The sequence below is a fragment of the Molothrus aeneus genome, chromosome 3 (assembly GCF_037042795.1).
Source record: "Molothrus aeneus isolate 106 chromosome 3, BPBGC_Maene_1.0, whole genome shotgun sequence".
Lineage (NCBI taxonomy): Eukaryota > Metazoa > Chordata > Aves > Passeriformes > Icteridae > Molothrus > Molothrus aeneus.
Genome location: NC_089648.1, coordinates 94,164,716 through 94,177,731, shown reverse-complemented (window position 1 = coordinate 94,177,731; position 13,016 = coordinate 94,164,716). Strand labels below are relative to the sequence as shown.

Sequence of the window (13,016 nt, the reverse complement as noted above, 5' to 3'; positions counted from 1 at the left end):
CCCACTTGCACCAAATCTGAAATATTTGAGGAATAGTTTTATTTTTATGAAACATTACCAAGGAAATCCTTCATGGCTTTTTAAAATACAGGACTATGATGTAGATACCTGAATCTAAAACAGCCATAGCTCTCTAACCCTTTGCCCCTGTCTATGACCTCCCTCAACAACAATACCTGGAAATCTCCCAGGGCAGAGGACCTCTGAGGACCTTATGGAATATCAGACATATATCAAGTGATATGTTCTACAAGGTCTCGCAGGGAGACCGTCAATTAAGTGTGACATTTAGCTCATTAGTCTACAGTTCCAGATACTATAATATGTTTCTGCAATTTATTTTACAGTTTTTACTTCTTGGATGTGGTATATATAAAATAACAGAAACATGTAGCTAAAAATACACTAAAGCCATAGATTTAGTCACCTTCTTTTACTTTTCTCACATGGCCACGTAAAGTTGCTGGCAAATTGGCTACTATTTATAATAAGATCAGCCTTTCGAGCAGCACAATTATTTTGCATTTAATGAATTGTTTTTAGAAAGTCTCCTGGTCCTCCATATCATCATTCAAAATTAAAAGGATTTCTTTTTAATTAAGCAGTGGGAGCTGTTCCATGAAATATTGCCTGTGCAGAAATTTCTGAGAAGTCAAATAATAACTAAGGGAAGGGAATGCTTGAATTTTAGATATTTGGAACTTACTTACATTATATGATAATTGATATAAATTAGGTTTCTGACCTTAAAAAAATTGCACTTACAGAGAAAGAAAACTATATCATTATATCCAGAATATGTAAAAAAACTTTCCACCAATTCTATCTTCCATTTTAGCCGAACCAGAGGATTTTCAGAAATGCTTTAACATAGATTATGTTGTTAGGGATATTCTTTAAGATACTGTGTGTCATACTGCACTGCAGTTCCCAATGACGTCCTCTTCTCCTCCCCATCTGGAATGCTTTGTCTGTTTCAGGAGAAATATAAGGAATGGGCTATTGATATAGCACTACTGAACTCCCCATCAGTACTGCCCGCAGAGTAGAGGCTCTGGTTGGGCAGAGGGCAAAGTTTACAAGCTTGTGCAAAAGTGCTCCTCCTTAAAGGAGGCACCAGTTTCCTTCCTTTTCTGAGAAATTTTTTTCTAGCATGGAAATGGAAACCATTTCATAAAAGCTCCCTGTAAACAATATTTTTAAATGTTGTAAGTCTTATTCCCGCTTTCGTATTTTTTCCACTTGAACACTGTTGTCTACTTTGAGGGATTTTGGTGTCACTTTCTACTTGTTCCACCTTCTTCCTTCTTTCTTGATTAGAAGAAAGTCTTGCCTTTTGTTGGTTTCTTTTTCCAGAGATCAAGGAAATAAACACATAATTCACTCCCTTGGGCCTCCTTTTTCTGGCCTCTGCTCTGGAAAGCATGTAAACATGGGCTGCTGCCTTTCCCACTTTGGGGGAGCTTTGGGCATTCTTATTAAGTATGTAATTAAGTTCCATCACAATTAGTATTGCTTTCTTTAGTTTATTTTTCCCATGGAACTTGGTGAGCAATCAAAGTAAAGCAAAGTAAGTGAACTATGCACTGTGAGAGAGTCAGCTTGTTGATGTTTTAAAGCAAAGGCAAAATGGAAATAAAATCAGTTATAGGGGTAGTGAAGGGATTTTGTATTCATGGTTCAACAAACAGGAGGATAATGAGAGCTTGTGAAGAGGTGAGAAGTTTCATGAAACATATTTAAACAAAGGCACTAGGCTAATACACATTTCATTTATAGAAAAGGAAATTGCATGAATCACATGAACATAAACCATCAAGATGTTTGTACACAGAGTAATTTTTGAGGGGAAAAAAGTAACTGAGATTTTGTGAAACATTCTATGCATTATAGCATCTGTGGGAATACTACAAAATATGTAACGGATTTTTTTTTTTTTTTGAGAATATAGGCTAAATCCCTAACACAGTAAATGCTCATAGTGAAGAAAGGTACTTCAAAGGCAGGGTAAAGTTGAATGACATAACACCTACCTTGCAGATACCCTAGGCATTACACAGAGCAGCACAGCAGAGGCTCTATTTGCTCACAAAGGAGGCTGAAAGAACAAATAATGAGTATTGAGCTGTTGGCATTGCTTCTCAAGCAAGAGGGTTCATCTGAGCTCAGTAGTCATGTAAGACTAAGGCAGTTTGGAGTCTCATAACAAAGCAGCTGCCTGGACCCCCCTGCTGCAGCAGACCTATGCACTGGCACCTCCCACGGGGACAATCTGTCCCCCAAAAGCTTTGAATTCATGTCCAACTTTACTTGCCCAGAAGTTAGATGCACTGAATTACCCACTCATTTTCTTTCTGACCACTCACACAGAAAATGAGTGTCGAGATGAGTGTGTGACAATGGGATGCCCTCCACTGCTGCCCTGGACAGCCAGAGAAGCTCTGCACTCCCATGAGGCTGCTGAGCAAGGTGGAGAACAGGCTGTGGAGCTGCAGTATGAATTGCTTGGACTTCAATTCCCAACTCAAACTCTCAATTTTGATAATGATAGTTAAAAACTATGGCTTAAAGTAACTCAATGCCTGTGAAAATTAGGCCACCATCCAATTTTTACCTTGAGTCATACATTTAAATGAAAATCAATCTGACATTTTTTCCAAACCAGTGTGTTTTTAACCAAGTCAACACAATACTGTGCTTTAACATGAGTAAGTGCAAGTCATATGCAGGCTATCAACTTCAGGCACCTATTGAGATTTTTCCACATTGTCTTGGTTTTGCATGGCCTGGTTCTTGGTAGTGGGGGGGGTCGGCACAGAGATGGTTTCGGTGAGAAGGTGGGCTGTCAGCCTCAGCAAAATTATTTATATCACTCACATGAAGAACCCTAACTACCTCTTCCTCAGTCAGAGTAAGATCTAAGAGCTTCTGAAGGCTTCCAAAACTGAGTCAAAAGGTCTATGTTGGGATCACCGTACCAGTCACTATGTCAGATGCACTTCCATAGGATTATTCATTGTGTTGGCACACACATTTATTAATGCTGGATAGTTGTTGCTAGCATATTGCTGTTCCCAGAAAACAAAAAGTAAGAAATCTTTTTTTATTCTGTTTAACAGGCAGATAATTACTTGAATGTTACTGATACTGAAAGCAAGGAGCTATGAGAGTGATCAGAGCAATGTCAGTTTTCTCAATGCCAAAGCATGTTATTAAACAACAGAAAACACTTCTAAGAAAGGACACATACTATTTACAGAAATAATAAATCAAGCCTTATTAATAACTTTTGCACAGAGTCATACGAAATGCAGCTACAAACTTGTACATTTTTTTGTTGGTGACGTAAAATACTTTAGAACTGCCTAATTTTTTTGCCCATTCATTTGTGGTGATAAGAAATTACTAGAGTTTGCAGGAAAAATGCATAAATACTGTGAAAAAAAGGGAAATATCAAGACAATTTTACTGGCTTGTGCATGCCTCTTCTATTTCTTGGTAATTGCTGCTTTGCTGTGTGATTAAATCAAAGACTGTTTGGGAAGAAAGAGGAAGAAATTAAAAAGCAGCAAAGACCAGACAGTAGCCCAAAGTAAATAATGTCAAAGATTATAAGACAATGACAGATGCTTCATCAGTTGTGAAATAAACACTTTCTTTGTTTAAGATCAAAACCCATACTGAATTCTAAATATGCTGGTACTAGAAAAAAGTCTGGATTGTCAAGTGGACTAAGAGCCCTGCTTAAAGAGACATGCAGGGGTTTGTCTAAATGTGTATTAAAAGACATTTGGGGCATTGTTTAGGCCACATTCCTGAGCTGCCCATGGAACAGACTTGAAAGCTGGTTAGCTTGTGGTGGAGGTAGCTGGAGAGAAAGAGAGATGGGGGCTAACCCTAGGAAAGACTGGCAGCAAAGCCAGGGTCATGCAGAGCAGCTGGCCACAGTTCCTTGTGGAACCCACTTGGAATATGCACAGCCACCCCAAAGGAGAGCAGAGGACACAGACAAAGGGTACGGGGAAGGATGTGGATGTGAGCAGGGCTAGGCATGAGCTGGCACTGGGATGTCTAGCTGCCCCAGTAATGCCTAGGAAGGGCTCTCTCTGGGAACAGACAGCAGCTTGGAGAGCATAGCTTAGCCCCATCTGGGAGCTGGCAGAGGTTTGAACAGCTGGAGCTGCTAAAGCAGCCAAACTGACCCCAACTCAGCCCTGACCTCAACGATGAACTCGAGAGGGACAGAAAGCATACAAGTACATCTCACCTCGTAACTATGTGGTACACAACATGAGCTTCCACTGGAAAAATTGGTAAGAATGTGAACTTTGATTTCAGTGGTGTTTTAAGCTGGAATTTTTTTCTCTGAATTGCTACTATGCATTTCCCAAACTTTTTCCCAGGTCTGCTTAGTTTCCTAAAGAAACATTTATGTTTCCCATAGGAATCAAACAAGGCTATAGCTTTTCACAAGCTTTATTGACCTGTGATATTGAGTATCTGCCATAATGAAGAAAATTCATATCAGTGGAATATTAGAAAGAAGAATGTGATTTATTAGGAGCAGCATCTCTTATTAAAGCTGGCTTGAATTTATAAGAATTTTCCAGCATCCGTCTAAAAATTTTTCAGAGTTTTTTATCCACAAGGAAACAACATGAAACACTGTAATTGAACCACACAGTTCTCAAAACAGTTTTGCAAAGATATACTTTAGTAAGGAAGACGTTTTATTAATGACACTATACTTGGCAGAGGACCCAGCAACCGTATCCGTGAGACAACCATACAGAAACATGTTTATTTTAAACTTTCAGGTTGGAGTCTCCTGTTTCACTGGGTTTAGACAGCTATAGCGCTTGTGATCTGAGCAGTATTTTTCCTAATTTATACTGGCATAACTGAATAGATTTAAACATTAGAGAGTCACTGGAAATACCAATAGCATAAAAAGCTCTGGTTTTAATATGGCACTTAAAAATGAGCTGGGAGATTTCCACCCTGGAAGAGGTAACTGGAGAGGCTGATCAGATGTGACACCTGGAAAGTTAGTGTTGTGGAATACTTAGCATGTCCTGAGATGGTGGTTTGGTAGTGTATATACCTATCAAATTAATTATAAAGTTTATTTTAGCTAGTCACATTTCTGGGCAGGGATCCAAATGTTATTGAGGCAGAATGGGTGGAGAGATGTATATTTTATCAATAAGATAAGCCAAGTCAGGAGTGAAGCTCACAAAAGAGTGCAAGAAAAAACCACTCCAGCATCATTGCAGTCATGACTTACAGTAATAGCACTTCAAAGTTTTGTATGAAAATTTCACTTTTACAGTTTAAAACTTAATTTTTAATGGTTGCATTTGACTGTTTCATGTGGACTTAAACATTGGCCATAAGCCATCTTTCCTTATTAAGTTGATCTGTCAAAGATGAATTCACCTGTTATTAAAAGCTACAGATGTTTCTCATAAATGTACCAGTTCAGCAAGAGTGATGAAAAAAATATATATGATCCCAAGGGTAATGAACTAGCCAGATTCATTTAAAAAAAAACCCCAACCAAATAATGTGCATGGCTGAACATTAAATCTGAGAAGAAAACAATGCAGTAATACCAGTTCTGAAGATGCTGTACAAAACTGTTTATGCCAAGATGGCATCCCTACTAGATTTAGAAGGTACCATGACATTTTCAGGCACTTTTGACTGACAAATAATATTTTCCATCTTTAATCTGCAGTCTTCCTGAAGAAGGAATTTGAAAGAATGTCCTGTAATCATTTGTGTCTGACTGTGCTTCAAATCTGCTTATAATTTAAACCCCTGAAATTATTGAATTGTTTCTGAATAACTAAACCTGTTGTTTTAAATAACAGCATGAATGTAGGCAGCAACCTAGCACTGAGAAGAAATCTCCTCTGTTATTGAGGGTTACTGAATCCCATCTTTTTTTCTGTTTCATGTCACTCCTTTTACACTCTGTTCCTCATGAAGCAGAGACACTTACATGATGAAGTACACTGACCTTGAGTGAAATTCTTCTGAGCACTTGGACTTTATGCAGTTGAAGAAAGATGATTTGGGAGGAAAAGCACCTACCCCAAAGAATTTTCCTGTAGTTCACGTGCCTTTGAAATATAGATGATGTATGGGCATCCATGACCCTGCCCTTCTTGCTCCATTTGCATTCCAACACATTTTAAGCTTGTAAACCACTTAGTCATGCATTGGTACCTGTTTTATGTATTGAGGACAATGGACACTTCTGAGATTTCTAGCTAATTCCCAGGTGGCAACTCTGCAAGATGGTGTTTAGGAAATATAAAGGATCCACTTTTTTTTACAGTAATTTGGCTTAAGTGCCTATGAAAAAGGAAGCCTGGAATACTTACATGGCTCTGAGGTTTAAGGTGACAATTATTCATTCCTGATAAAAAAGTATTTTCTTCATTTTCACCTGTAGTAATGTGTTGGGTCATTCCACAGCCTGCTTATTAAATGAAATGGATCTTCTCCTTTGTTTTCAATGCCAGGTTGATCCATAGTGGTAAAACTGTAATAATATAACTTCAGCATCTTCTGATTCTGCCATTACATCTGTTAGTTCACTACTTTCCCATAAAATAGAGAATGTGATGAAAAACCATGGGATATCAGGAATAACATGCTGGTTCTCAGCTATTAATTGGTTTGAAAAATATTAGGGCATTCTTCCTTTCTAATTTTTGCTAATTACTCTGGGACTACGTAGGCATTTTATGACACAAGCATAGACATACACAAGTGCATCATATAGTTCATAAACTGATGGAGGTCTGTCATACGTAGTCCTTCTTTTTCCAGAAGCACTGTGCAGGCTGTTAGAAAACACTAAGGAAGAGATTTTTAAATTTCTCTTATTTAATCTGCTCTTGTCTTTTGCAGCTGACACCAGTCTTGGAACAGATGATGTTTATGATGACAAAGGGTGCCAGTGTGATGTGTCTGTAGAAGATCTCACCCCTGCTCTTAAAACTGTCATTAGAGCTATCAGGTGAGTAGACAATACTGAATGAATAAACACTTGAATTTACCTTATTTAGGATACTAATAAACTGCATGTCAATTCATAAAATGATAGTTAGTTGAACTAATTACATGGCTATATTTATTACATAATCAATGCTAATATATTATGCTTCCTTTCCATTTCAGTTAAATTAAAACATTTTATCAGTTCTGTTATCAGCTTTTCACTATCTAAAAATGTTACATTATTTGACACAGAAAAGAGAGTAATGGATGCTGTTTTCCATTATATTTTATGCTATCTGAACTACAATTTGATGTACTTTTGCTGAGTATGTGTCACCTTGCCTGGAAAAGTTATTTCCTTTAAAAGTGTAGGGTTTTATTGCATTTCTATATTCCTGAGACTGTCATACAACGTTTATTGCAAATTTCTTCTGCTAAGAAGAGAATAATTACATTAATTCAATTGTGAAAAGTCTTGCCTACTACTATCCACTAAACTAAATATAACCCAAATAATTTAAAACAAATAGTCTCCTTTTCCAAGAAAATAGTAAACTGCATTGAAACTTATAAAGTTATCTGCATTGAAAGTTTAAACTCATCCTCTTGAGACTGCAAGGCTATTTATCTTCCAGAGTATTTTGAAGTATAAGTCCTGACAGTCAAAATCCCCACTATGAGGTGTACAGCAACAAGCAAAGAGAGCTCAAGCATTCCCTATCTGCTGGCAGCAAACCTCGGGTTATTGCTGGGGGTCACCCCACTGCCTCTGCATCACATCAGTGTCCAGCACCTTCTTGGATGCAGGAAGGTAACCAGACAGACAGGCAGCAGCCAAAAGGAATTTCTGCAAAAATCAATGGAAAGACAATGTTTTCCTGTACAGAAACCCCTGCCTGAGTTTTCTCAGCACCATAGGAAGAAAAAACTTGAGCTTTTTATCACATAATTTCATGCAGCGATAACCTATGGGCTACTAGTATTTCCTTCCCCTTTTCCATTGAGTAAAATGGAGAGATAGTGAATAAGGCTGTTTCTGAAACTTTTCTACTAGCACAGACAGCTTGATAGATCATTTGCAGACATCTTTTCCTATCATTTTTCCAACCTGCCTGGAAATGACCTCACAGGACAATTCAGATACCAGGCCTGTGTCCACAGCCACTGCAACTGGCAAGCCAAATGTCACTGCTGAAAACCATCTCTTGCTAGCAATGTTTCAGAAGGTGACAGAAGTCCTTTTTTCACAGTGGACAGCCACCCACAAGGCAAGCCTATTCCCTCAAATGGAAAATGCTCACATTAGGAACAGTCAGCATGTCAAAGGTTCTCTGTGATGCTGCATTTTAAACAGACTGGATAACTCTTGGCTCCAGGTGCACCTTGCCACTTGTCCTGGCAAAGGATAATCATTCTTCATACTCTCCAAATTCCTTAAGATTGACTTCACATTTTAATACTTTTTTCATGGAGCTCATTTTCTAGGGGGCGCTGGATTGTTCAATGCACCATCTGCATTTTTGCTTGGTGCTCTTGGTCATTATTGGCTCAAATGGAAAGTAACCAAATGTGAAGGATATAATTGGGAAAATTTCTCCACAGTACCACCCACAGAAATGTTCTAACAAGAGGAGCAAAGGTGCAAGATTTGATTATTTCAGACATGTACTATTTAACAGATGAGAATCGAATTTTTATATTATCTCCAACTTTTACTCTGCATGCCTGGCCTTCTAGAAAAACAACTCATGTCACCACTGAGGCTGAATGTAAGAATCTCCACTTGCCATCAATTACCCATTAATCTCTCCCATCTCCCTGCAAATTTTAGTGTTTTGCAAGATGACAAGTGACACATGCATCTTGCTTCAGAAACTTACCTTTGTTTGACATCTGTAAGGCAGTCATATGCCATGATCTTGAGACTTCTGTATATGCTATACTTTAATCTCTCAAAATCAAGAGACTGATAATTCAGTTCATCAGGTAGCTGATACACCTCTTTCTGATTATTCAGAGTATCTGTTACCAGACTACACTGGGATCTATGCAAACATCTGAAGAAGGATCTGAGACTCTATATAGTAACTGTAGAATTTCAAGATGATAACATCTGCCTATATGGAAACTTTGTGCCTCATTTTGAAGTTTGTTTTTAGAAACAGCTTTGAATTGCAAAGGCAGTGGGGGAGGGTGAAGGCTGGTTTTCCTGTCATGCTGGTATACAGAGGCAGGCAAAGACAGAAGGCACTTGCATAGTTTTATGATGCACTAGGAAAAGACCCCAAATATAAACACAGACAGCTGAATCCATTTTTGATGCATCAACTTGAAAAATTGCTATAAGGGAGTCCAATTATTTTTTCCTGCTTACACCTGGGTATAAATTGTTTTACAAAGACACAAATGGCACTTTTATTTTCGGGGAAAAAAAATCAACAAAATTAATTCATGCTTGTGGGTTTACAGAGGTAGGTCCTCTCTCAGTTTTGGAATCAAAACATTTGGGGTGAGATTTTTTTTCTGTGCAAGGTGCCTAAAATATGCTGCTTACTCAAAAACCAGTTTATTTATAATTTTTCATTTTGGTAATTTCAAAGTCTACTGTGTCAGTTTTGACCTTGTTTACTTATATATTTTCCAGGGCTACTTTATTTTTCAAAGCAGCTTTTTAAGTAAACAAACCCCCTAACTTTCATTTTGTTATAGCCAAAACAAAGGATGGAGAAAACAGTCCTTTCCTGAAAAATTCTCAACATTTTGGTCCTTTCCAAAAAAGACAGGACTCTCAACTAGTCCTGCTGAAGACCCACCAGGCAAACCTGTCTGGTAGCATGTCAAGCTCCCAGTCTGCTCTCAAAGCCTCCTAAACTGAGTCTTTTACCTCATGTGCTGCCCTCTCCATCTCCTCTTACTCCACAAGCTCTCTGTCAGGAAAGATCAACTGAGGGATAGGGAAAGTAAGGAAAAGCTGCTTGATGGAGAGTGTTGGGTGAGCAGGGAACAGATGGGCAGTGTGGTGAAACATGGTGTGCGCTGCAGCATGCCTTGGGCCCAGTCAGGATCAGTCCTGCTCATCCATGGCCTCCAGCTGGGATCAGAGCAGTGCACAAAGCAGTCCTTGCTAACAATGCACTGAGTCTGTGTGCCAGCAAGGTCTTCAGCACTACTCAAACATCCCCGAACTTGTTGTGAACAAAAAGCCATTAATATCCTGTAGAGTTCCTGCAGACTAACAAAAAACATTGCCTTTTCTAGTTCAGCTAATTCATAATGATGAATGTTTATAAAAGAGACTAAAAGGAAGATTAGGATACCTTGTTTCCCTATATTGTGATATCTCTGATCATTTTCCATAGCAAGAAGCACTCATTTCAATAATACTTCCCACATGGAAATGATGGAATTACTGTACTATTTATGGAATATAAAATGAAATTTGAGAAGCATAAATAAATATGCTATAGAAAATAACTGCAATGGCAGGAAGATGAAAGTACTGACCTAATAGGTCTTTTCTCTCTTTAACTCTAGTGATTGCAAAGATATGTTTTCATTTGGTGCTAAGGAAAAAAAAAACCTGTGGCTAAATGTAATGAAACTTGAGAATTCTAGAGCTGATAAGCTGTATAGTTGAACAGTCATACATATTTAACAGACAAAGATGGAAAATATGATTTACCATTTATGTTCAGTCTTTACAATGTTCCTGCAATACCTATAAAATGCATTTTTAGTAGCCATTTTGAATTTGTTCAAAGTAGTGTTTCAGAATCCCCTTTTTCTTTTAAATCCAAACACATTGTTTATTTTCTGCCAGATGGTATTCAGAGCCTAGGCAAGGCTCTTATACATGTGTTCGGCTAGGACAGCGCTGTACTTGGGGGAAAATCATGTTTCTGGCTGCTAGGGGATGAGTCAGGTCGAGACAGGAGAGAGAAGACAATTTTGACTCACTTGCCTCACATGTAGTAGAACTGTGTCCCAAACACCTTTGTCTCTTGGCCTCTCTGTGTTGGATTCTGATCGCTTCTGCACATTGCATTTTACCAGGAAGAAGGGATATTTGGCAAGGTAAGGGTAGTGAGACAGAAGCACCAGCACAGCTAAATCTCTATGCACCCACTTTCCTGATGTTGTAGGTGAGCAAACAACCTGTGGTCACCTCACCTGGCTATGGATAAAACAACCTACCTGTCTTTTAATAGTCAAGGCAGTAATCATGTATGGTTCCACCTGAATTCCAGTAGAATGAAGCTTCATTTCTTCCTGAGATCATGACAAGACTGACAAGACACAGCTTTGAAAACAATGGCATGAGTTTGACAGGGCTGCACCAAGGATTAGAGATGCTCTAACTTGGTGCCAGCCTCAGGAAAGTGCACTAAATAACAAGCAAAACAGCTTTTAATACTGGACCAGGCATCATGAATGCAAATTAAAATGCAGTGAATGTGAATGCCAGGGAAGATATGCAACATGCATGTACAGAAAACATGTACATGCAACATGTACAGAAGATATGCAGCATGTACAGAAAACACTGTCATTTTAGAGCAAGGCTGGTCCTGCATCCGAGAACAGATAAATGAAATGGGCGCTGCTCTTGCCCACTATAGGTCAATATGACAAAAGTTGGTACTGGACCTGTAGCTTTCCACAAATTATCAGGGTACAGAAAGATTAGTGGGAACTATAGTTTAGCTATTAATTCTACACAAAGCACTTTTATGTATTGATCTGCTTCAACAGACTATTTTTTTTTCTGCTCTTCTCTGCATGCATGACTGAAACAAGCTACTTTTTATGACTAACTCTTACCAGAACACTGTCATGCCTGTGGCTTGGGTGTGTTTACAACCGTGTATCGTCTGTCACATTAGATCTCAGTTATAAAATACCACCTTGCTGCGGAGCATAGGCGATTTAAACAGGCAGAGGAAGTTTTACAAAGCCGCGGGGCCTGCACGGCCTCGCCCTCAGCAGCAGCAGCAGCGGCGGCGGCGCCCGTGACGGGCCTTGCTCGCCCCCTGCTGGCCCCGCTGGGAAGGGCAGCCCGGGCCCGCCCTGCCCCGCCTGGGCTCGGGGCTGCTGCGCCGAAACACTGCGGGAGCGGCACTCGGTGCTCGTTTCCCCTTTTGTACGGACAGGTTACCTGCGACTACCTTTGTTTTTATCCCACAGGAACTCACAGTCTACGTAGCTGTACATCGTCTCTCAGGGTGGGTGTCCAAACATAAGGAATCGTGCAGTGGTTTGGGTAAAAGTGACCGTAACAACCATTTAGTTCCGACCACCCTGCTATGGGCAGGGACACTTCCCATTCGGTCGCTCCAAGGCTGCTTGGGTCTTGAGATCAGCTTGCTCCAAACCCCATCCAACGTGGCCTTGAACACTGTCAGGGATGGGGCATCCACAACTTTCCTGCATGATCTGTTCCAGAGCCTTACCACCCTCACAGTAAATTAATTACATAGTGATTTCAAGATACGGGATGCCAACTGATTTTATAAAACTGACACTAAATAACTATGGAGATTCAACCAAATCTAATCATTGAAAAGCAGCTGCAAGACTCCATCACTGCAAAGGATTCAGCTTTTTGCTTTCTTAGTTAACTTGCAGGCCTTTAAAATGAGGTTTTTTAATAGTGCAATATTTTTTGTACAGTTTATGTAAAATTTTGTGCGCTTGAACAAAAAGAAGTAAGCAATATGTGTCTGTTCCAAACCCTGCTGAAGTTAATTAAGATGGAATCACACGAGCTAATACCTAAACCAGAAATAGTACAGTTACAGCTCACTGTAGTGTAGTACAGACACAGCTGTGATGCTTTCAATTCTGTTTGACTTCTAAACATTATGAACAAACTGCCTTGATAAGCAAAAAAAGTGTTATAAAGCTGCAAAGTAGTAATGAAGACTTTTGTGCTAACTGATTAAGAAGCTTCCATGGTTCTTAATAATAATTAGTCTTCTGCCTCTTCCCTTGTAAAACCACCC

At 39.2% G+C, this 13,016-nt stretch overlaps 1 protein-coding gene across 2 annotated transcripts in view; it reads left to right on the top strand.

Moving 5' to 3' along the window:
- Positions 1 to 13,016, top strand: part of KCNQ5 (potassium voltage-gated channel subfamily Q member 5) — a 279,890-nt gene that overhangs the window by 258,032 nt on the left and 8,842 nt on the right. Inside the window, exon 11 of one of the 2 annotated variants that reach the window (XM_066547411.1) lies at positions 6,925 to 7,033. The exons of the other annotated variant lie outside the window; for it this stretch is intronic. Within the exon in view, the coding sequence (XP_066403508.1) occupies positions 6,925 to 7,033 (109 nt within the window). The remainder of the gene's footprint in view (positions 1 to 6,924; positions 7,034 to 13,016) is intronic. 2 annotated transcript variants of the gene reach the window in all.